Source organism: Scyliorhinus torazame, chromosome 27 (assembly GCF_047496885.1).
Source record: "Scyliorhinus torazame isolate Kashiwa2021f chromosome 27, sScyTor2.1, whole genome shotgun sequence".
NCBI lineage: Eukaryota > Metazoa > Chordata > Chondrichthyes > Carcharhiniformes > Scyliorhinidae > Scyliorhinus > Scyliorhinus torazame.
In genome coordinates, this window is record NC_092733.1 from 29,955,570 (window position 1) to 29,981,386 (window position 25,817).

Here is a 25,817-nt window from a genome sequence, read left to right on the forward strand (position 1 = left end):
GGATGGAGTGAATTGCATCGGGGAGGACCTCTTGCCATCGGGACACTGGGAGATTCTTGGACCATAGGGGCCAGAAGGATGGCCTTCCAGACCGTCCCGTTCTCCCTCTCTACCTGCCCGTTTCCCCGGGGGTTGTAACTGGTCGTCCTGCTGGAGGCAATGCCGTTGCTGAGCAGGAGTTGACGCAGCTCGTCACTCATGAAGGAGGACCCCCTATCACTATGGACGTAGGCGGGGAAACCGAACAGGGTAAAGATGCTGTGGAGGGCTTTAATGACGGTGGTAGCCGTCATGTCGGGACAGGGATGACAAAAGGGAACCGGGAGTACTCCTCAATCACGTTTAAGAAATACGTGTTGCAGTCGGTGGAGGGAAGGGGCCCGTTAAAATCTACGCTGAGGCGTTCAAAGGGGAGGAAAGCTTTCACCAGGTGCGCTTTCTCTGGCCTGTAGAAGTGCGGCTTGCACTCCGCACAGATTTGGCAGTTTCTGGTTACGGCCCTGACCTCCTCGATGGAGTAGGGCAGATTGCGGGTTTTAACAAAGTGGAAGAACTGGGTGACCCCGGGTGGCAGAGGTTGTCGTGGAGGGTCCGGAGTCGGTCTACTTGTACAGTGGCACAAGTGCCACGGGACAGGGCATCAGGGGGCTCGTTGAGCTTCCCGGGACGATACAAGATCTCGTAATTATAGGTGGAGAGCTCGATCCTCCACCGTAAGATCTGATCATTCTTAATTTTGCCCCGCTGTGCATTGTCAAACATGAAGGCTACCGACCGTTGGTCAGTGGGGAGAGTGAATCTCCTGCCGGCCAGGTAATGCCTCCAATGAAGGCACAGCTTTCACGGTGGCCTGGGCCTCCTTGCCGACGGAGGAATGGTGGATTTCAGAGGCGTGGAGGGTGCGTGAAAAGAAGGCCACGGGTCTGCCCGCCTGATTGAGCGTGGCAGCCAGAGCTACGTCTGATGCGTCGCTCTCGACCTGGAAGGGGAGGGATTCATTGATTGCGTGCATCGTCGCCCTGGCGATGTCTGCTTTGATGCGACTGAAAGCCTGGCAGCTCTCTGCCGATAGGGGAAAAACCGTGGACTGGATTAGTGGGTGGGCCTTGTCCACATAATTGGGGACCCACTGGGCGTAATAAGAAAAGAAGCCCAGGCAACGTTTCAGGGCCTTGGGGCAGTGAGGGAGGGGGAACTCCATAAGGGGGCGCATGCGTTCAGGGTCGGGGCCTATAACTCCATTTCGCACTACATAGCCATGGATGGCTAGGCGATCAGTGCTAAACACGCATTTGTCCTTGTTATAGGGTAAGTTAAGGATTTTTGCGGTATGGAGGAATTTGCGGAGGTTGGTGTCGTGGTCCTGCTGGTCGTGGCCACAGATGGTGACATTGTCGAGGTACGGGAACGTGGCCCGCAAGCCGTACCGGTCAACCATTCGATCCATCTCCCGTTGGAAGACCGAGGCCCCATTTGTGACACCAAAGGGAACCCTTAGAAAGTGGTAGAGCCGCCCATCTGCTTCGAATGCAGTGTACTTGCGGTCATCCGGGCGAATGGGGAGCTGGTGGTAGGCTGATTTAAGGTCGACTGTGGAGAAAACCTTGTATTGCGCTATCTGGTTGACCATTTCAGATATGCAGCGGAGAGGGTCTCTGCGTATACCTGTTGATGGTCTGACTGTAGTCCATGACCATCCTATGTTTCTCCCCGGTCTTTACAACCACCACTTGAGCTCTCCAGGGGCTGTTGCTGGCCTCGATAATGCCTTCCTAGTAACCGTTGGACTTCCGACCTAATGAAGGTCCGGTCTTGGGCACTGTACTATCTGCTCCTGGTGGCAATGGGTTTGCAATCGGGGGTAAGGTTTGCAAACAGGGAAGGCGGGTCGACCTTGAGGGTCGCGAGGCCGCAGACAGTGAGGGGGGTATGGGGCCGCCGAACCTGAATGTTAAACTTTGCAGGTTACACTGGAAGTCCAGTCCCAGGAGTGTGGCAGTGCAGAGATGGGGGAGGACGTAGAGTCGGGAGTTATTGAACTCCACGCCCTGGACCGTGAGGTTGGCTATGCAGTACCCCTGGATCTCCACAGAGTGGGACCCAGAGGCCAGGGAGATCTTTTGTTTAATCGGTTGTACAGCGAGGGAGCAGTGTCTTACCGTATTGGGATGGATGAGGCTCTCCGTGCTCCCAGAGTCGATCAAGCAGGATGTCTTGTGCCCATTGATGAGTACCGACGTCGTAGCGGTTGAAAGCGTTCGGGCCGAGACTGGTCCAGTGTCACTGAGGCAAGTTGTGGCAGAAGCTGAGAGATCTCATCGGGCGATACACGGCCACCCGAGCCGGGGTCTTGAGACGTCATCCAAGATGGCTCCCCCATGAATCGCACATGGCCGGCTGGGAGATCTCATCAGGCGATAGATGGCCAACCGAGCGGGCCCGGTTCGCCTGTGGAGACAGCGGCAGCCGACCGGGCCTGGCATACTGCCACGAGGTGCCCTTCTTCCCGCAGCCCTTGCAGATTGTGGATCGGGCCGGGCAGCGTTGCCGGGGGTGTTTGTTTTGCCCGCAAAAATAGCATCGCCCCCCCACCCCACCCCACACACACACCAGGGTTTCATGGCTGCTGCACTGCACAAGCTTGTGGGGAATTTAGGGGTGCTTTGGAATCAGCCGCGCGTGCGGTCGGGAACGTAGGCCTGGGCGTTGCGGGAGGCTACATCTAGGGAGTGCGCAAGTTTCCGTGCCTCTTTAAGCCCTAGCGTGTCGTTTTCCAGCAGTCGCTGGCGGATTTTAGAGGTCAGCATGCCCGCAACAAAAGCATCCCGTATTAAGAGTTCGGTGTGGTCATTGGCTAAGACTTGTGGACAGTTACAGTTTCTACCTAACACTAACAATGCGCGGTAAAAATCGTCCAGTGATTCTCCTGGGATCTGCCTTCTGCTAGCTAAAAGATGCCGAGCGTATACCCGATTCACAGTGCGGACGTAGTGCTCTTTTAACAAAGTCATTGCGTCATCGATAAGTGTGTAAATATCTGGGCTCACCCTTGAGTGGAGGATTTGCATTTTCTGTTCCTCCGTGGGGGTAGTCGGGGCCGTCCTGATGTACCCGTTGAAACATGCCAGCCAATGTTTAAAAGTTGCTGCTGCATTTGCCGCGTGGGGGTTGATTTGTAGACACTCTGGCTTGATGTTTAGCACAGGGCTAAATCACTGGCTTTGAAAGCAGGCCAAGGCAAGCCACCAGCACGGTTCAATTCCCATAACAGCCTCCCCGAACAGGCGCCGGAATAGGGGCTTTTCACAGTAACTTCATTGAAGCCTACTTGTGACAATAAGTGATTTTCATTTCATTTCATGCGGAGAGCAGCCATTCTTCAATTTTGTTCATTAAATTGATGCACGATCAATCACTACTGAAGCGAGATTGTAGTCCAATTGAAGGCTTTAATGAACAAGTAGTTACCCCAGCAGCTCCGGTACAGAATGACTGTTGTGGGTGAAACACAGACTCTTATGCTCCGCCTGCTGGGCGGAACCAGCAAGCAGGTTCCACCACTCATACTACAGTATAAGGTACATCCCACTGAGGTACCGCGATACCCTTAATATAGCCTACCACACACTGTTATAGATTTGAAGTTGTAAACCTCACCACCCCGTGCCTGCCGTTGCTACTTTAAGACCATTCTTAAAACCTACACCTTTTATCCTCCCCAACATCGCCTCCTCTGGTTTGACATCTATTTTTGTCTCAATAAACCATTTTGGGAAAATGGAAATTGTTGAACGTTTACAATGTGCTTCATTGGTCCTGTAGAGTTTCTATAACGTGCATGCCTGCCGCCATTTAGCTGGATGTACTTTTACACTGGGGAGTTTCCCCTTTTTGGGGAGATGAGGATTTTGTGCATATTTTGGTATTGACGCACACAAATATAGTGAACCTGGATCCCAGAAAGTTTATCAGCTCCTTTAAATCTGGGAGCTGGCATTCTTTTTCCCAAATGTTGCGACAAACCGGTTTGTATAATATTGTGGAAAGTCAGGAATAGATCGTCTCACTGGCCCATCATTTCAGTCGGGGTCATTTAAAAGCAGGTGGGAAAAACACAGTCCAAACTTCCAGGATTGGGATACGTATTTCCCGTTTTATAGGAAGACATGGGATTTTCCTGGTTGTTTGGCGTGAAGTAAAGCTGGTCTGTCCCCATCTATTGAAGCAATTTAAAATGTTTAATTCATGTAATAACGTACTGGCTCACGATAGATAGATATCAGGAATTTCCTCAAAGTGGGAGCTGACCACTGACTTTGGCTATTTTATGTCTGTGCTTTCACCAGTTAGCTAATGTTTCGCTAAAGTTGTGGGCAACTAAATAAGAGCTTCCCCAAGGAGGCAGGAGAGTAGTCACTAGGGTATGTTTTTACTTGTACTTTAGCACCACCTCATTGTGCCTCCATGATGGTTGTGTGCTATTTAACGTACAATCTCTGTGTTTAGAGCAATGATGGGCAACCTGGGCCAATGAGTGGGGCCTTATGAGTGTCCCTCCTTCATCTCAGTGGGCCGTAGGATTGAAATCGGGGTTGTTCACTAACCATGACCCTTGAATAAGATGAAATGCATACCGAATATTTCATAAGCTCTAGAAAATACTTAATCGTTCGTACATTCATAGAACTGTCATCAACTTCAAGTGGTTAAAAACAAAAGAAATATTTACACTTTGGACGCAGAGGGAGTGCACACAGGCCTCTCTCAGTCAATGTTCTGAGCAAACAGCACGCACCTCCCTTCGCTGGCCCCTTGTGTTGCGAGCATAACACTTCAACCAGACCGGTCGGGGAAAAAAGTCAAGCGGATGGAAACCAGTGGAATGTGGCAACCCTGCACGTGGGCAACAAATCAACAAAATGTCTCACGGGCCACACTCAGAACCCTGGGCTACATGTGGGCCCCAAGTTGCCCACCACTGGTTTAGAGAGATAGTGTATGAATGTGATGTTGGACTGTAGCTGACTGTCCGTTGAAGCTCTCTGCAAGCCTGGGGTGAAAATAGTCACCCTCCTTTTAGACGCTCATACATCTAAATGCTCTTAACTTCAAACCAAACTGACTCTTAATTTCTTGGATCCAAATTAATAGCATTTGACGGCCATTATCCCTCTCTCTATTGTGCTGATTGTGGTCTCTGACAAGGCACTTGGAACCCCTGTGTAAGTGATGTACTTCATCGCATGATAACAGAGAAACTCATTAAGCATGCTGCTCGCACACAGATGATGGTTGATCTGTTTGCATTGCTTTCAGATTAAGCCAAGAGTAACTAGAAACTTGATGCTACAGCGATAAGTGTTGTGCACTTAATTATCAGAGATGTGTTTAAGGTTCTTCGATGATTCAGTGATGAATGTTGGTGTAAAAGTAAAATCTTTTTCTGCATTTTTCCACCCAGTGTCAATATCACACAGCCAAGGGCAGTGCCATTGGTTTGATGTAGAGTAGAGCTCCCTCAAACTCTCCCAAGGCAGGTACTGCATGGGTTAATAATCTTTCTTGTCACAAGTCGGCTTACGTTAACTGCAATGAAGTTACTGTGAAAAGCCCCTAGTCGTCACACTCCAGCGCCTGTTCGGGTACACAGGAGAATTCAGAATGTCCAATTCACCTAACAGCACGTCTTTCAGGACTCGTGGGAGGAAACCGGAGCACCCGGAGGAAACCCACGGGGAGAACGTGTCGACTCTGCAGACAGTGACCCGAGCCGGGAATCGAACCTGGGACCCTGGTGCTGTGAAGCAACAGTGCTACCCATTGTGCTACGGTGCCGGTAGCACAATACAACAACTTGAATTATACAGCGCTTTTAATGTGGCGAAATGTGCTTTCGCAGGGGTGTTATAAATCTAGATTTGCATCCAAGCCTCATAAGGAGATAATAAGACAGGTGACTAAAAGCTTAATCGAAAAGGAAAGCTGAAAGAAGCATCTTTCAAGAGGGAGGAAGTGGTTTAAGGAAGGGAGTGCCGCCACTTGGGGGGCTAGGCAATTGAAGGTGTGAAAAACCATTAATTGGGGGGGGGGGGGGGGGGGGGGGGGGGGAGAAGGATGGCATTGGGAGAGCGGAGTTCTCTGAAGGTGGTTCGGCTGGAGTAGGTTACAGAGACCGAGAAGGGTAGGGTCATGGAGGGATTTGAAACCAAAGAGAGTTTTAAAGTTAAGACGTTGCCAGGGAGGGAGTCTATATAGGTGACAGAGCACGTTAGTGGTTGAATGGAACAATAGTGCAAGTTCGGATAGAGAACAACAGAACTTTGGATCTCAACTTAATGAAGGGTGCAAGTACAGAGTAAAGCGTACTCTAAATTGTCCCATCAAACACTCCGGGACAGCTACTGCACAGGCTAAATACAGAGTAAAACTTACTGTCCTGGTGCAAAGTGTTATGGTATGAGTTGATAGTCTTGGCGTCTTAGAATTCCGAGATTTCAGTCCTGCAACAGGGATTGCAAAGATATTCTAGTTTGAGAGAATGTTCGGTTATAAGGATGTTTTTGTTGGGTTCTGCTTCCTATCATGTGGGTTGAATGAGTACCCTCGTGATGAGAGGTTCAACAGAGTTGGCTGTTACAAGGCCACCCTCGCTCTTCCTTTTCGTTGCTTCACACAGCCTGCAGTGGCCGTGCAAAGCCAGGAAGTCCAGTATAAATATAGTAACTCTATCAGTGTTGCCATGTCAATATCCAGCGCAGCTTGTGGAGTGTAGAAGCTTGACGTCCTTGGGTGACTGTCACGTGAGCTGGTTTGTGCCGCCCTGACTGCTTCAGGGGCCCCCAGCGTTGTGACAGCTCCTTGTTGCCTTTGCCGAGTATGTTCGATTGGCCCTGATGCAGCCTCTCAGTGTATTCTTAAGCGATCGTGCAAAAACTATTTGCTGAAGTGCTGTTAACTGCTTGCCGGCTCTCCCTTTCACGACCCGACTGGCTGGCTTTGGCAAAGTTTGAAGTGGCTGGCCTCAAGGGAAACTCCGATTGTGACTGGACGGCACCGACTTCCAGGTGTGACTTGTGGAGTGGGTGCTCGAGCTGTGTACTAAATAATGTTTACACTATTGCGCAGTAAACTCTCCCAGCTCAGCTTTTGAGCCAGCAGCAGAGCAGTCAGCCGGACACCATAGAGGAGCTGGACAGTTAGGGTCACCGCTCCTTAAAGGCAAGACAGAAATGCAGGATGGCTGAAGACAGTTGGGATGGTAAGCAAGAATGCAGCTGAGCAATCTGTCACACTGTTTTCCAATTGTTCACCCTTTGGCATTTGGAGTTGATGTAACAGCACTCTCTCGGATCCTCACGCTAACAAGAGTTTTTGTATTTGTGGAAAGAAACTTCTGCAAACAAAAGTTGTAGAGGGTTTGTCGATCAATCTTTCCCCAAGTCGGTGTTTCCTCAGCCTGCATCATTGTATTTACGAGTGTCTCCTAGTTAAAATCGCCGCACTCGATCGTGACTGAACCACCCTGTGTGGAGACAGTGTCCTTCTGTTCAAGTGTTGAAATGGACCAGATCTGAGGGGCCAGTTATGACTCTAATCCCTCCGAGTGCTTTTGTGCGTAAGTTTGTGAAGTAGGGAAGGATAATGAGCAGTGTTTTGTGGAAGAGGCTTCGCAAACTTGTGGTGTTCTGTGCCAGTTCCTCCTTGTACTGAAGGATCCAAACAAAAGCGGGACGTAATTTATAATCTCAAAATTATTCTCGTGTGCTGACGTATCCAGGTTACTTCTTTTTTTTAAATTACTTTTTTTGTTTTTGAATTGAATTCGGTGAGTACTGAATTAGGTGAGGCATTGCCAGATGTTCAGTGGGTGTAGCATCTGAGTTTGTTTCCCTTGTCTGAGTGTGGATTAGTGTTGTAGCACTTGCTGGAAATGTCTCCTGTCTTCCATCAATGCATTGAAGGGTTAACATGTTTTTATAATTCCAATCTCAGGACCTGTAAAGCCAAGCATCTTCTTTGAATTGTAAGCATTTCAGGTGAATTTGAAGGTTTATTTACTGTTTGTAACTGAAATCGTAGGACCTGGTCTTGCCAATGATCAGTGCTTGGTGTGTCTTCGTTTTAGTGTGAGCGCTTAGCAGTGATGTTGCAGATGAAGGATTTTCATGGCAGCCATTTAGCTCCGGATCAGCTGTTAGTTTAAAAAACTCATAAGACCATAAGACATAGGAGCGGAAGTAAGGCCATTCGGCCCATCGAGTCCACTCCACCATTCAATCATGGCTGATTTCAACTCCATTTACCCGCTCTCTCTCCATAGCCCTTAATTCCTCGAGAAATCAAGAATTTATCAACTTCTGTCTTAATGACACTCAACATCCCGGCCTCCACTGCCCTCTGTGGCAATGAATTCCACAGACCCACCACTCTCTGGCTGAAGAAATTTCTCCTCAGCTCTGTTCCATAGTGACTCCCTTTTATTCTAAGGCTGTGCCCCCGGGTCCTAGTCTCCCCTGTTAATGAAAACAACTTCCCTACATCCACCCTATCTAAGCCATTCATTATCTTAAAAGTTTCTATTAGATCTCCCCTCAACCTCCTAAACTCCAATGAATATAATCCCAGGATCCTCCGATGTTCATCGTATGTTAGGCCTACCATTCCTGGGATCATCCGTGTGAATCTCCACTGGACCCGCTCCAGTGCCAGTATGTCCTTCCTGAGGTGTGGGGCCCAAAATTGCTCACAGTATTCTAAATGGGGCCTAACTAGTGCTTTGTGAAAAGCTGACAAGTTACCTAGTTTTGGTGGCATAGAGTTGGAAGCGCACAGAAGGAGGCCATTCAGCCTATTGAGTCTCTGTACAGCAGCCCCATTGCTCTGCTGGTTCACTTCATTCAAGTGGACGTCAAATTTCCTTTGGAAACCATTGATCCTCTTTGCTTCCACCACCTTTTATAGGCAGAGAGTTCCAGGTCATTACCACCTGCTGCGTGACAACATACTGCCTCGCATTCACCCTCTATCTCTTGTGCAAAACTATAAATCTGCAGCCCCTGGGCCTTGTAGAATCAGCTAATGGGACAAGCCTTTCTTTTATCTACCTTTATCTAAACCTGTCAATCTTGTACACCCTCGGCAATCTCTTTTGCTCCAAGTAGAACAACTGCAGCTTCTCCAGCCTAATCTTGTGGCTTAAAATCCCCCATCCCTGGAGTCATCCCACAATCCTAGAACATCTACAGTGCAGAAGGAGGCCATTCGGCCCACAAGGTCTGCACCGACCCTCCGAAAGAGCACCCCAGCCAGGCCCACTTGCCCTCCCCATCCCTGCAACCCCAACCCCACCCAATCTTGAGACACTAAAGGGCAATTTAGCATGGCCAATTCACCTAAACTACACATTGTGGAGTGTGGCACAGTGGTTAGCACTGCACTGTAGGGAATCTGTGACCTGTGGGAGGAGACCCTAGCACCTGGGGAAAACCCGCGTAGCATTTAGGCCTTGTGCAGCATTCGGGCCCACACTCTCACTCATGCATGCACACACACTCATGCATACACACACACATGCACATGCATGCGCACATCTGCGTCCACTCACACACACACATGCACGTGCACATGCATATGGTGACACACATGCATATGAGTCGCTCACGCATGCATGCACATGTTCACACTGCGAGGGACACACGCAAGTATCAGGAGTAAGGGGAGTTACGAATCCAATTAGGAATAAAAAGATCAAGGAAGCACAGTAGCACAATGGATAGCACTATGGCTTCACAGCGCCAGGGTCCCAGGTTCAATTCCCCACTGGATCACTGTCTGTGTGGAGTCTGCATGTTCTCCCCGTGTCTGCATGGGTTTCCTCCGGGTGCTCCGGTTTCCTCCCACAGACCAAAGATGTGCAGGTTAGGTGGATTGGCCATGCTAAGTTGCCCTTAGTGTCCAAAAGGTTAGGAGGGATTATTGGGTTACAGGGATAGGGTGGAAGTGAGGGCTTAAGTGGGTCGGTGCAGACTCGATGGGCCGAATGGCCTCCTTCTGCACTGTATGTTCTATACAGTTCAGTGCCCTTGAGGCATTGATTCAAAACTTGCCGCAAATTTAGGTTAGCTGGTTTCTTGAATTCAGTCAGAGCAAAGGATAGTACAGCACAGGAACCTCTTTGGCCCTCCAAGCCTGCGCCAACCACGCTGCCCGTCGAACCTGAAACCTTCTACACTTCCGGGGTCCTTATCCCTCTATTCCCATCTTATTCATGTATTTGTCAAGGCCCCCTTAAACGTCACTATCGCTTCAGGTGATGTCCCGGAGGACTGGAGAATAGCCAGTGTTGTTCCTCTGTTTGAGAAGGGTAGCAAGGATAATCCAGGGAACTACAGGCCGGTGAGCCTTACTTCAGTGGTAGGGAAATTACTGGAGAGAATTCTTCGAGACAGGATCTACTCCCATTTGGAATCAAATGGACGTATTAGCGAGAGGCAGCATGGTTTTGTGATGGGGAGGTCGGGTCTCACTAACTTGATAGAGTTTTTCGAGGAGGTCACAAAGATGATTGATGCAGGTAGGGCAGTGGATGTTGTCTATATGGACTTCAGTAAGGCCTTTGACAAGGTCCCTCATGGTAGACTAGTACAAAAGGTGAAGTCACACGGGATCAGGGGTGAGCTGGCAAGGTGGATACAGAACTGGCTAGACCATAGAAGGCAGAGAGTAGCAATGGAAGGATGCTTTTCTAATTGGAGGGCTGTGACTAGTGGTGTTCCGCAGGGCTCAGTGCTGGGACCTTTGCTGTTTGTAGTATATATAAATGATTTGGAGGAAAATGTAACTGGTCTGATTAGTAAGTTTGCAGATGACACAAAGGTTAGTGGAATTGCGGATAGTGATGAGGACTGTCAGAGAATACAGCAGGATTTAGATTGTCTGGAGACTTGGGCAGAGAGATGGCAGATGGAGTTTAATCCGGACAAATGTGAGGTAATGCATTTTGGAAGGTCTAATGCAGGTAGGGAATATACAGTGAATGGTAGAACCCTCAAGAGTATTGAAAGTCAAAGAGATCTAGGAGTACAGGTCCACAGGTCACTGAAAGCGGCAACACAGGTGGAGAAGGTAGTCAAGAAGGCATACGGCATGCTTGCCTTCATTGGCCGGGGCATTGAGTATAAGAATTGGCAAGTCATGTTGCAGCTGTATAGAACCTTAGTTAGGCCACACTTGGAGTGTAGTGTTCAATTTTAGTCGCCACACTACCAGAAGGATGTGGAGACTTTAGAGAGGGTGCAGAAGAGATTTACCAGAATGTTGCCTGGTATGGAGAGCATTAGCCAAGAGGAGCGGTTGAATACACTCGGTTTGTTCTCACTGGAACGACGGAGGTTGAGGGGCGACCTGATAGAGATCTACAAAATTATGAGGGGCATAGACAGAGTGGATAGTCAGAGGCTTTTCCCCAGGGTAGAGGGGTCAATTACTAGGGGGCATAGGTTTAAGGTGCGAGGGGCAAGGTTTAGAGTAGATGCACGAGGCAAGTTTTTTACACAGAGGGTAGTGGGTGCCTGGAACTCGCTACCGGAGGAGGTGGTGGAAGCAGGGACGATAGTGACATTTAAGGGGCATCTTGACAAATACATGAATAGGATGGGAATCGAGGGATACGGACCCAGGAAGTGTAGAAGATTGTAGTTTTGTCGGGCAGCATGGTCGGCACGGGCTTGGAGGGCCGAAGGGCCTGTTCCTGTGCTGTACATTTCTTTGTTCTTTGTTTGTCCCTGCTTCCACCACCTCCCCCGGCTACGAGTTCCAGGCACCCACTATCCTCTGTGTTTAAAAAAAAAAAAACATCCCTCGTACATCTCCTCTAAACTTTGCCCCTCGCACCTTAAACCTAGCAATTGCCTCGTCCACCCTGGGAAAAAGCCTCTGACTATCCACTCTGTCAATGCCCCTCATAATTTTGTAGACTTCTATCAAGTTGTCACTCAACCTCCGTCGTCCAGTGAGTACAAACCGAGTTTATCCAACCTCTCTTCTTAGCTAATGCCCTCCATACCAGGCAACATCCTGGTAAACCTCTTCTGTACCCTCTCCAAAGCCTCCACGTTCTACTGGTAGCGTGGCGACCAGAATTGCGCACAATATTCCAAGTGTCAGGTGTAGACGCTGTTGCAATTATTACAAGATCTCTGTTTGCTGTTACGTTTCCCGAACCTTGGCCAGCTTCACTAGACCTAGATGGTAGGAATGTTGCCTTATGGGAGGGCCTCTCCCACATGCACATCATAAAGATCTAAAGTGGTACAACCTGGTCTGTCTCTACAAATGCTCTTAAACGCAGTGAACAGCTTTGTCAGGTCTCCTCACCGTTCTGCATTTAAGTGAGTGAACACGGTGCCCTGTCTTTGCTAGCTGAACAGTAGGACCAATGTGTGATATTGTTTCATCATGATGACACAACACAGCCTTTGCTTTTCCTGCAGCCCGCCATGTCCGTTAGTTGGTTTACCTCCGCCAGCTTCTTTGTTACTCGCTAGTCTGTATGGGCCACTGAGCTAGGTCTGCGGGGGCTCACCCAGTATTGGTAGGAGCGCTGGCGTGTGTTTGCCTGTTTCACAGGCTCTTGAGTCGCACACGAATATAGTTACGTAGTCTATAATATGGGGTGTCTGTGAACCAATTCAAACAGAGTAAAAGCAGTGGACTGATTGGGTGAGTCTCTATGGTTCTCAGGGGAACAGCCTCTAGGAAGTGGGTAGCCACATCCATGGTGTTGAGCAAATGCTGGTGGTTCCATTTGTTTTTGGGCAGGGGTCCCACACCGTCTATTAACACCCCCCTGAATGGTTCCCCTAAATCTGGCACGGGACTCATGGGTGCAGGTTTGATTGTATGCCTGGGTTATCACACATCCTGGCAAGTGTGCCAGGTTTTGCAAAACCGTAATCCATCCATTCGGAGGGGTGGCCAGCAGAAATGCTGGCTGATGAGGGCTTGCAGTTTCCATATAGCGACATGGGTTACCTTAGTATTTCCCCATGGTACCTTAGCGGCACTACTACCTGGTGGAACAACTGTCTACTCTTCGTTGGAAGGTCAGTGAGGAGGGGGTGGGGGGTGGTCAGAACCTCATTTTTATTGTAGTAGCATTCAGGGATTTCTTCTGCCCCAGCTTGTTTGGGAGGCTTGAGCTGCAACCAAGGACTATCTACTTATTACCTCCTTAGGGCCCTCTGGACTCCCGAGAGTGGTCTCAAATAACCAGATAGAAGGGTCATCGTCTACAGTGCCTCTTCATCCTCCTTTGATGGCATTTTACTGGTCTCAGACCGGGTTACCACACGGTCAGGGATATCTCTCTCCCCTCGGTTCGTTTCTCTGACACTACTGGGGATGCTACCAGTTTTGATCCCACCACATCATTCCCAAGGAACAGGGTGATCTTGTCCACCGGGAATGACTCCTGCGGCCACCAGTCCTGACACAAGATTGCACTTCAGGTGCACTCAATATAAGTGCCAGCACCTTGACACTTACTGCATTCTTTGGTAGAGGGTTCAAGCCTTTTCCCAGCAGTAGAGTTTGGCTGGCCCATCTATCCCTCAGTGTCACTACAGACTTGCACGCCTTGCTCTGGGGAAATGTGGCCACTCTTCCTTCTGATACAAAATTCTTTTAACTCGAGTCTTTTTAAAGAAAAAACTCACCTGCACTCTCAGCTTTGGGTCTACAGTGATTTGCTGCCACAGTCAGAGCCACAGCCTGGTCTGTGATACTGTCTGTTTGACTTCCATTTTCTGCATGTGGTTGTGTGCCCCAACAAATTCCAAGGGATTTCCAGTAACCTCCAGCAATCAGCACAACGTGTCCTATCTTGTTGCAATTAAAACATAAAGGCTTCTTGGCCTCGCTGCTCTTCTTAGTACCATTTTTCTGGCCAAAGGAGGGCCTCTGTGTTTCCGTCCATCCTCTCCCGTGGATGCTCAGTTTCCTATCACACTCCCGTTCTATCCTTCTCGGATGGTTGGGAAAGGTTTCCTTTTGGGATAAGGTTTTGCGGCCAAGTTCATGATCATCGGCCAGGGTTGCTGTCTGTCTGGTGGCCCCTGTTAACTCTCTGCTCCTCTCTCAGCCTTATTTGGGAAGGGTATTGAGATTTTGAACTCCTCGGAGAATTAATTCACAAAAGGTTTTCTTGGGTGATCTCAATTTTAAGTGCCGGTACCCACTGGTCAAAGGTAAGCTGCTTAAGCCGTTCAAATTGCATGTATGCCTGATCAAGCCATTGCCTGAGGGTATGGCATTTCTGACAGTATATCTCCAGCACTAACTGGTACATGAGGTTTTGCTGCCTCACAGCATGTTGCACTTCCCTCCGGTAAGAGCGAGGTAACCTCTTGGAATGTTTCCTGTCAGCTTACTCTGCCACTTTAACCAGTGTGTGATGTGTTGGGTGCTCTGCTACACAGACGAACCAACATGGTTGCGAATGGTACAACTCAGTTTTATTACTAACATTTATTTACAATGGTAGACTGGTTACTGAGGTTCGATCATAACCCTTGAATCTGTGGACCTATTCCTAATACTAGCTTGGAGTGGCACTCAGCACATGGTGGATGTCTGAGTGGCTTGCTGTGAGCTCTGTGCCCTGAGCTGTCTCCTGCTGGAATGCCCGGGAAGTGTCGTGTTCCCTGTTTTGTAGTGTGTATGCTCTTGCCTGTGATTGGCTGTGGTGTTGTGTGTGTGTTGATTGGTTCGTTCGTTGATCTGTCCATCAGTATGTATGTATGTACCATGATGTTTACCTGAATGTCATGACAGTGTGCTAACCTTTCAGAAGAAATAAAGAAGACGTCACTTCTTTTTCATCAAGCTTAGCAATTAAATGGGAAAACTTGAATTCCTCAACCCCTTAGTCTGAGCTTAGTCAGGAGGCACCGTGGGATTCTTCCTTCTTGGCTCGAACCGTTTTAATGAAACTCTTTCCTGGAATTCTGCCTCCTCCTCGTGTTCCTACCTCCCTTTCTCTTAAGTTCCAGTTTCCGCTGCTCCAATCATAATTTCTCTGTCGCTAGTTTATCTTGTTTCGGTGACCTCAATTTCCACCTCTAGATGTTTTGCCATCCATTTTAAAATTTCCATTTGAAATTTCAGTTTTTCTGGCTTTTGGTCGGAACTCCACCTCTGAGTGCCTAGCTACACCTTTTAATTCTTCCAAGGACAATACCCTTCTCGTCAGTGATCACCGACTGTTCGATGAAAGCATTGAAATTGAATGTGGACATTTTAGCACTTTGGTATTGCAGCCCCAAGGAAACCTTTATGGACCTTCCGAACCCATGATCACTCTCATCTAGAAGGGCAAAGGCAGCAGACACACGGGGAACACCACCAACTGGAGGTTCCCCTCCCAAGTCACTCAACCATCCCCTGTCTTGAAAATATATTGGCCGTTCCTTCACTATCGCTGGGTCAAAATCCTGGAATTCCCTCCCTAACAGCACTGTGGGTGTCCCTACACCTCCGGGACTGTAGCGGTTCAAGAAGGCAGCTCATCGCCACCACATTCTTCTCAAGGGCAACTAGGGATGGGCAATAAATGCTGAACCAGCCAGCTGAATCAACCGTCCCGTAAATGATTTTTTTTTTTTAACGTTTGTTTAAGGTGAACTGGTTCCCCTCTAATCAACCCCCTTGGTTGGTCACAACAAAGTTTTAAAGTTTCTGCAATTGTATAGAGCCTTGGTGAGACCTCACCTGGAGAATTGTGTACAGTTTTGGCTCCCTTATCTAAGGATGGGTATACTTGCCACAGAGGGCGTGCGTTGCAAGTTCACCAGATTAATCCCTGTTGTGGCATGATTGTCTTATGAGGGGAGACTGGGGTGTGTATTCCCTTGAGTTTCGAAGAATGAGGGGTCACCTCATGAAGCTTACAAAATTATTATAGGGTAGATGTAAATAAGATGCCTCCCTTGGCTGGTGAATCTAAAACCAAGGGACTGTAATCAGAGGACTAAAGGGCAGGCCATTTAAGGCTGTGATGAGGAGAAATGTCATCGCTCAGAGGGTGGTGAAACTTTGGGATTCTCTACTCCAGGGAGCTGTGCAAGTTCAATCATTGAGTATTATATCCAAAACAAATCAATAGATTTCTGGAGATCCATAGAAGAATAGCTCCATAGAATCCTTACAGTGCAGAAGGAGACCATTCAGCCCATCGAGTTGGCACTGACCCTCCGAAAGAGCACACTATCCAGGCGCACTCCCCTGCCCTATCCCCATAACCCTACCTAGCCTTTGGACACCAAGTGGCAATTTAAATGGCCAATCCACCTAACCTGCACATCTTTGGACTGTGGGAGGAAACCTGAGCACCCAGAGGAAACCCACGCAGACACGGGGAGAACGTGCAGACTCCGCACAGTCACCCAAGGGCGGGATTGAACCCAGTTCCCTGGTGCTGTGAGGCAGCAGTGCTAACCACTGTGCCACCCTTAATGATTAATGACATCAGATATGGAGATGGTGTGGGAAAATGATGTTGAGGTATTTGTTCAGCCATGAACTAACTGAATGGCGGAGCAGGCTCGACTGACTGAAAGGCCTACTCCTGTTCCTATGTTATGGAAATATGCCTCTTCCAGGTCAGAATGCATTTAATGTATGTTCATCTATTTTTAAGGCAGAGATGGGTTGAGGTCGGAATTCTCTGGCTGCTCACTGGCGGTGGCAGGATTCTCTGGTCCCACCGGCAGCGCACTCCCGCCCGCGGGTTTCCTGGTGGCGTGGGGTGTCTTCTTTGGGAGCTCCCTTTGGCAAAGGCGGGAACAGAGAATCCTGCCAGCAGCGAAGGTCGCGCCGTCCTCCGCCGCCAAGAAACACGCAGCTGGGAGTCTGGAAAATCCCGCTCAGAGTCTTGTGAGGCAAAGAAGTCAAAGGTTATTGGGGGCAGATGGGAATGTAGAACGTGACCATGATCTTATTGAATGGTGGAACAGGCTCGAAGGGCCAAGTGGCCAACGTCTCCTGTTTTGTGCGTTCGTGACCAATTAGGCTGTGACCAATAAGGAGAAAATCAAATAAGGTTTTATTTACTAATGGAACAAACTTATTAACAGACATTAACCAAATGTATTGTCCAAAATAATAACGCAATGTCGAGCATTCAGTCCTCATGCAGTCAATAGGATACATACGTACAGGCACACGCACGGTTGTGTGTCTGTTGATTGCTCCTGAGGCTTGGATTTTAAAGGTTACCACTGACTTGGGTTAGCTGGTTTCGAGGATGCAGATGTAGAAGATTAGAAGATCTCCGTTCACTTGTAGGTTTCTGGTACACTTGGCTGCTCAAATCGGGTGACTGTCCAAAAGAGAGCAAGGGAGAGAGAGAGCAGTCCTCAGCCTGTGTCCTCTGCTGAAGACTTTCTTGACACCGCCTGTGCCTCTCGACTACTGGTTGGCAACCTTGTCTTGAAATACCTCACCCATTGTGTAGTCTGTTGAAAGCTGAAAATCATTTTCAATAACAAAACGGCAACGCTTCGTAACACCGATGGCTGCTGCGCCTGTCCTCAACCCTCTTTAATATTAGCCTATGACACTTGGTTCTGCTTTGCTAAGGTGTTGGATACAATCAAGTTAATTGATGGTCGAGAATCTTGGTTTTGTAATGTTCAAGCTTGATAGAGCCTGCCACAGTGAAATCTCAGTGAGCAGTAGCCAAAGCATCTCCAGAAAGAACTTCTGTACAGATTTGCTTCCAGTGGATATACCTTTTGATCACCAAGGCATTGTAATTTCCAGAAACATGATGGGGGTTGAACAGCCTAGGTTTTTGAGTCCTGGAAGCCTCCAGCTAAAGGAAATATTGAGCGCAGTGTCGTAGGAGCAAACGTAGGACATTCAAACCCTTAAACCTGTTCTGCCATGGTAGTTAGATTATGACTGATCTGCAGTTACCGACCCATATACTCCATTTCCCTTCATACTCCATCAATATTTGTCTTGAAAATTTCAATTGAGCCAGGGCACATAGCCACCTTGGGGGACAGGGGAGATGCCAACTTTTGCACCACTCTGTGTGGGAAAAGTGCTTCCTGGTTTCAGTCCTATGTGACCTAACCTTAATTTTACGGTTATGTCTTTCGTTCTGGATTCCATCACCAGAAAAATAGCTTCCTTGTATCGATCCAGATGGTTATCCACCCACATATCTCCAGGCATCATAACATCAAGCCGTAGATGAGTCACAGCTTGCTTCAGCTGAACATCAGAAAAATTGAAGCCATCGGTACCAGCTCCCGTCAAAGACCCTGCCACTTGATGCTGAAGCTTAGTTCTAAACTATATTGCCTTCCCGATCAAGTAATCCATTGCCCTCTTTTCCTTATCCAACCACGCACTGTAGGATGTCCACAGTGTAGCTGCCTCTGTCCCTGGGCCCTGTTCTCTGGAACTCCCTGCCTGAATCTTTCCACCTTTCCAAATTCTCACTTCTAAAAGCTCATCCTTGCCCTCTCCCGCCATGCCATCCCTCTAAATTCTCCTCTGGTGTTTCCAATCTTCCACTACTCCATAAAGTGCCTTTGTAAGTCTGCCAGCTTCAAAGCTATGGACTCCGCTTTTTCTCTGATTGTGTATACTGGTCAGGCAATGAAGAGGAGTGATCGTGCCATCCAAGCTGTGCCAATGGTGAGAGGCCAGAACTGTCTTGATGCTTGGGCCTTATTTGAATCTGCTCCCTGAGCTGCGAGCGCTCAAAAGGTGCCAACAGACAGCTGGCCAATGCGGAGTTCGGAGGTCAGTAAATCCAGCAGCACCTCACAGTGTCTAGCTGAAGGTTGAACCATGATGATGATGGGGGTGAGGATAAGAATCTGAGGGCTTGGCCCATTGAGTGGCTGGCAGCATGTGAAACCACTTTTGCTCCTGACTTGCACTAAATTGTCAGAGACCCCTCACACCCAGGCGTTGCCCTCTTCCAGACCCTTCCATCAGGCAGAAGATTCAGAAGTATGAAGATCCGCACACCCAGACATAGGAACAGCTTCTTCCCCACAGCTACAAGACTCCTCAATGACTCCCCCTCGGACTCATCTGTTCCCTATAAGAAGACTATTCATGACGCCCAATACTGCTCTTGTTTGGCCTTGTTCCGCACTGTAACTAATCACTATTTGTTGATGTACCACTGTCAATGTACTCTGTCGATTATTCTTTTGTCAGACTGTGTACATTCTCTTGGCTGCAGAAAAATACTCTTCACTGTACCTCGGTACATGTGACAATAAATATCTATCAATCAATCAAAAGCAGCGGGACCTATATCAGAGCAAGCTGTCCTTTCTAGGACTGTTGGATTAGCTACAGTATGACTGGAGGGAGCATGTGCACCACACTTCAAGATTAGGTGAAAACTACATCTGGAAAAACTGGGGCTGGCTTAGCACAGGGCTAAGGTAGGCCAGCAGCACGGTTCAATTCCCGTACCAGCCTCCCCGAACAGGCGCCGGAATGTGGCGACTAGGGGCTTTTCACAGTAACTTCATTTGAAGCCTACTTGTGACAATAAGCGATTTTCATTTCATTTCATTTCATCTTGAGCCCGACGGCCAATGTAGAACCCCCAATTTAAACAAGTCACCAGTCCAGTCCCCGCTGAAACTCTGCCCACTTATTCCAAACTCTGTTCTGAATTTTAGTTCATAACCAGTGGGTACTAGAATTTTTAAAATTTTGCCTGCCTACCTTTCCACACTCAAATGGTCGGGAGATGAATATCCACCCCTCTGATAAGGAATGTGCTGGGGAATTAGAATGGATTTGGCATGGGTTCTGTGAGTTACCATGTAAAATAACAGTGAAACCCGACACCCAGGCACTGCCATTTGGTGAAGGTGAAGATCGATATCAGTGGTGCAGTATGGAAAGCAGGGCAGAGGTCAGTCCCTTCATGTACCATAGATATTTGCTGGCTGTCGACAGAATTTATTGGAACTGCCACCCAGCACATCCCAGCTTTCAGGATGATCAAAGCCCAGCCTCCTGGATACAGGCCCCACTTGGAAGCTGTCAGTGACTGAATGTGGGTCGACCTGGGCTTTGGTGCCAAAGTACAGGAAACCGGCTCTTCTCCAGGTTTCACTGTGAGAGTATCACCTCTGGAAAATCTGTCAGTCTACTGGTTGAAGACATTGTTGCACAGTTTCCCTCTAATTATCCTAACATAAATGGGCTTTGGTTTATGGCTCCCTCCGGTTTTATTTTTCAGCGCATTGGAGCAGACAGGTGTAGGAGCTTGCGGGTTGCACCCAGCCTGCCATTGCTCAGCCCTGACCCACTGGAGAAGGATTTCAATCCAGGGCAATCATCAAATTCTGGCTATTGTTCACAAAGGCGTATGTGCGTGTGTTCATGTGCACACGTGTGTGTATACGTGCGCACGTGTGTGTATGTGTGCACGTGTGTAATAATATTCATTGTCACAAATAGGCTTACATTAACACAGCAATGAATTTACTGTGAAAATCCCCTAGTCACCACGAGCGGGATTCTCCGACCCCCCCCCCCCCCCCCCCCCCCCCCCGCCGGGCCGGAGGATCGGCGGCGGGCGACGTGAATCCCGCCCCGACGCCGGCTGCCAAATTCTCCTGCGCCGGTTTTTTGGCGGGGTTGGGAATCGTGTTGCGCCGGTCGGGGGCCGTTGGCAGTGGTCCCCCCCCCCCCCCCCGCTGATTCTCCGCTCCGCAATGGGCGAGCGGCCGCCTGTTTATGGCCTGTCCCGCTGGCGTAATTTACACAAGGTTCTTACCGGTGGAACCTGGCTCTGTGGACGGCCTGCGGAGTCTTCGGGGAGGCGCGGGGGGATCTGGCCCCGGGGGGGGGGGGGGGGAGACGACAACGGTGGCCTGTTCGGCGATCGGGGCCCACCGATCTGCGGGCGGGCCTGTGCTGTGGGGGCACTCTTTCCCTCCACACCGGCCTGTGTAAAGCTCCGCCACGGCCGGCGCAGAGAAGAAACCCACTGCACATGCGCAGGAATTACGGCAGCGGTTCTGCGCATGCGCCAACTCGCGCCAGCCGGCAGAGACCCTTCGGCGCCATTTGGCGCGGCGCCAATCACTCTCAACGCCGGCCTAGCCCCCGAAGGTGCGGAGGATTCCGCACCTTCCGGGCGGCCCGACGCTAGAGTGGTTCACGCCGGTACGGCCCGCCCGCCGGATACCGGAGAATCCACCCCACACTCCGGCGCCTGTTCGGGCACACAGAGGGAGAATTCAGAATGGCCAATCCACCTAACAAGCACGTCTTTCGGGACTTGTGGGAGGAAACCGGAGCACCCGGAGGAAACCCACGCAGACACGGGGAGAACATGCAGACTCCACTCAGACAGTGACCCAAGCCGGGATCGAACCTGGGACCCTGGTGCTGTGACACAACAGTGCTAACCACTGTGTTACCGGGTGTGTATGTCCTCGCGTGTATGTATGTATGTGTGTGGTGTGTATGTCCGGGAATGTGTTTGTATGAGAATCTGCCATGCACAAGGATAAGTTTGCTAAATTTTATTTGCTCCAAATACAGGGGTTTATGAAATATCACGGGACCCTGTATGTGAAACTCCTATTTAAAGTGATGTCGGTAATTGTGCCAGTTCTCACTGGGAGTACAGTGCTCAGCAGGTTTTTGGATTTGACTGCAGCACTGAGGTGTCCTAATTTCTTCCCCCCCCCCCCCCCCTTGTGAAATACCTCAGGACTCTTCAGCAGCGACCAGCATTTATACAAGTGGCCACTTACATGGTAAAATGTTGAAGGGCACTTCACAGGAGTGTCATCATTTGACATCCAGCTGGAAAGGAGATAATAGACCAGGTGATCAAAGGTAATCAGAGGTAGCTTTTAAAGAGCGACTTAAAGGAGGAGAGAGAGGCGGAGACCATTTGAGAGATGATTCCAAACATTCGGCCTAGACAGCTGAAGAAACAACCAATGGTGGAGTGTAACTGGGGATGTGCAGAAGGCCAAAACTGGAGCAATGCAGAGATTTGTTGGCAGCACAAGTGGATAGCACTGTGGCTTCACAGCGCCAGGATCCCAGGTTCGATTCCCCCGCTGGGTCACTGTCTGTGCGGAGTCTGCACGTTCTCCCCGTGTCTGCGTGGGTTTCCTCCGGGTGCTCCGGTTTGCTCCCACAGTTCAAAGACGTGCAGGTTAGATGGATTGGCCATGCTAAATTGCCCTTGGTATCCAAAAAGGTTAGGAGGGGTTATTGGGTTACGGGAATAGAGTGGAAGTGAGGACTTAAGTGGGCCGGTGCAGACTCAATGGGCCGAATAGCCTCCTTCTGCACTGTGAGTTCTATGTCCTATTTCGCATGGTTGTCGGGAAAGCAATTTTAAAGATCTAGGCATTACTGGAGGGGGATCAATATAGGTCAGTGAGAGAGCTAGGATGTTCACCATGTTAAAACCATTAAATATGTACAAGTAGTTATTTGTTATGAATAGTTTGTAGTTTTGCCGTAACCTATTCACTGGACCAGCCTGCTGCATCTTGTGATCAGGACTAACGTACAGTGCAGGAAATGGAACAGAACCAGAGGCCATACAGATTTCAGAGTTCTTGGGAAGTGAAAAGCTACAAATAATTATAATTTTATTTCTTTATATAGTATCATCCAGACACCATAGGGTACCAGCCCTAATTATGTCAGGGAAACTGAGATCTAGTGTTCTGATAAATATGATTTTTGCATTATCGAAGATGATTGGCACTACACTTTATCCTACAAACTTCCACAGCCTTTTTCTTTATTCATTCATGGGGTATGGCATCGCTGGCTAGTCTGGCATTTGTTACTCATCCCTAATTGCCCATGAGAAGTCGGTGGTGAGCTGTGTCCTTGAACCGCTGCATTCCAAGTGGTGCAGGTACTCCCACAGTGCTGTAAGAGGATTTTTACTCCGTGACAGTGAAGGAATGGCAATATGTTTTGAAGTCAGGATGGTGAATGGCTTGGTGGGTAACATCCAGATGGTCTTTCCATGCATCTGCTGCCCTTGTCCTTCTAGGTGGTAGCGGTCATGGGTTGGGAATGGGGCCTTTGGTGAGTTCCTGCAGTGCATTTTGTAGATGGTGCATACTGCTACCATTTGATGTCAGTGATGGAGGGAGTGAGTGTTTGTGGATGAAGTGCCAAACAGACGTGCTGCCTTAGCACCAGACAGTTACCATTTCCAACAAGAGAATTCAACCTCTTCACCTTAACCTTCAATGTTGTTAACATTTCTGAATTCACTCATCATTGATCAGGGACTTAGCTGGAGCAGCTACATAAACACTGTGGTTCCAAGCACAGGTCAGAGGCTAGGAATTCTGCAGCGAGTAACTCTCCTGACTCCACCACCTACAAGCCAGCAGTGTACGAAGAATACTCTCCACTTAACTGAATGGATGCAGCTCCAGTAACATTCAAGAAAGTCAACACCATCCTTGGCAAATAATCCATTTGATTGACATCCTCTCTACCAGTTTGAACATTCACTCCAACCATACGAGCGCACGGTGACTGAAGCATGGACCATCTACGAGATGCACTGCAGCTACTCTTGAAGGCTTCCTCATCGCACCCTCTATTGCTCTTTTTAGCCTTAGTCTATTGGCTCTGATTACGGCACCTTTGCTCACGGGTCGCCAGGTATCTTTATGATACCGCCACGTGGTTCAAGTGCAGGTTATGATTAATAATACAGCACACCGCTTAGTAAGGATTAAAACAACGGTCATTTATTATATACAACAAGCAATATTAATACACTAATACTACTATCTATATAATAAACCTATCACTACTGGCCAATACTTAACTTAGGAAGAGCCCACCAGGTCAGGGAAACGAATGGCTTGTCCAATCAGATCTGGCCCGCGGGATTCAAAAGGCTGCTACAGGTCGATGGCTAGGTGTCTCTACCAGATAGCGATCGCTGGATTCAAACTTACTGTTGCCGGTTGCTGTTCTTGCAAAGGTCTCGAGCAGGCGAAGAGGAGAGAGAAAGAGATATGAACTTGGCCCCTCACTTTTATAGGGCCCAGGGGCTTCCCGCCTCCCGGGGCGGCCCTTGACCCTGAGTCCCAAGTGATTGGATTTGTCCCCAATCCCTGGGGTTGATGTGTCCAATGGTGAGGCGATTCCTCGATCGGGGGGTGGTCGTTCACCTGTCTTTGTTTCGGCCACTGCAGGCGCCGACAGGTCTGGCCCGGTATTCAATTGCTAATATGTTGCAATTGTTCCCGGGGATAGCCGATTAAACTGCGGCTGTCTGGATAGATGGGCTGCAAACAGTCCTGAATGTAACTGCAAATACCTGGGTTGATGGGCTGTTGATAGCCCTGAGTATCGATCTGGGCTAACTTCCCCAGAGCCGATTATGCAATACTGTCTGCAGCTGCCTGCTTGTGTCTTGTTAGCTGCTTTTCCCAGCAGTCTTTCGGGTTAGCCGTTTCAAACTGGGTTTTGGCCAGATTAATCGGAACGCAGCCATTTTACGTGGCTACACCTCCCAAACGTACAACCTCTACTGTCTGGAAGGACACGGGCTGCATGGAAACACCGCCACCTTCAAGTTCCCCGTCCAAGTCACGCACCAACCTGACTTGGAAATGTAACCCCACTCCTTCATTGGCACTGCATGGATCACTTGGAATTCTCTTCCTGACAGCCTTGTAGGTGGAACATCAGCTGGGCTGCAGCAGCTCACCGCCACCAGCTCGAGAGCAATTACAGATGGGCAACAAATGCTCTCCTGAGCAGCGACCACGCAACCCAATAATAAATCTTTAAAAATCACATTGCCGATCCAGAACCGTTCCATTGTTGTCCTTATTGGAACTCTCAGCATCAAATTGCACAAAGTGGGGACCAACCAATATAGTCGGGAAAATAAAATCTTCGCTCGTGCTAAACTGAACCAAATAATAGCCATGGCGGTTCACGAGAACGTTAAGGAATAGGAGTGAGGGGCAGCACAGTGGCGCAGTGGTTAGCACTGCAGCCTCATGGCGCTGAGGTCCCAGGCTCGGTCCCGGCTCTGGGTCACTGTCCGTGTGGAGTTTGCACATTCTCCCCGTGTTTGCCTGGGTTTCGCCCCCACAACCCAAAAAGATGTGCAGGGTAGGCGGATTGGCCACGCTAAATTGCCCCTTAATTGGAGAAAATGAATTGGGTACTCTAAATTTAAAAAAAAAAGAAGAAATAGGAGTGGGAACTGGCCATTTTATCATCGATCATAGAATTTATCTTAGAATTTACAGTGCAGAAGGAGGCCATTCGGCCCATCGAGTCTGCACCAGTTCTTGGAAAGAGCACCCTACCCAAGGTCAACACCTCCACCCTATCCCCATAACCCAGTAACCCCACCCAACACAAAGGGCAATTTTGGACACTAAGGGCAATTTATCATGGCCAATCCACCTAACCTGCACATCTTTGGACTGTGGGAGGAAACCGGAGCACCCGGAGGAAACCCACGCACACACGTAGAGGATGTGCAGACTCCGCACAGACAGTGACCCAAGCCGGAATCGAACCTGGGACCCTGGAGCTGTGAAGCAATTGTGCTATCCACAATGCTACCGTACTGCCCACCTCAAGTGGGCACCTCACCTCAATTTTGCCCCTCAAGTGTGATCTGCCTTTCAATAAGATCATGGATGATTTGCCAACGCCCCCCCCCGATAACCCTTGACCCTGTTTTAGGTCAAAACTCTATCGCAGCCTTGAATATATTCAATGACCCAGCC

At 49.0% G+C, this 25,817-nt stretch overlaps 1 protein-coding gene across 8 annotated transcripts in view; it reads left to right on the top strand.

Moving 5' to 3' along the window:
- The window catches only part of LOC140403326 (cAMP-dependent protein kinase catalytic subunit alpha-like), a 265,539-nt gene that overhangs the window by 114,096 nt on the left and 125,626 nt on the right, over nucleotides 1–25,817 (top strand). Inside the window, exon 1 of one of the 8 annotated variants that reach the window (XM_072491196.1) lies at nucleotides 7,072–7,258. The exons of 6 other annotated variants lie outside the window; for them this stretch is intronic. In XM_072491196.1, coding sequence (XP_072347297.1) covers nucleotides 7,237–7,258 — 22 coding nt within the window. In that variant the 5' untranslated portion in view covers nucleotides 7,072–7,236. Of the gene's footprint in view, nucleotides 1–7,071; nucleotides 7,259–7,569; nucleotides 7,616–25,817 lie in introns of those variants that run through there. One more of the 8 variants, XM_072491194.1, reaches the window with a different exon arrangement.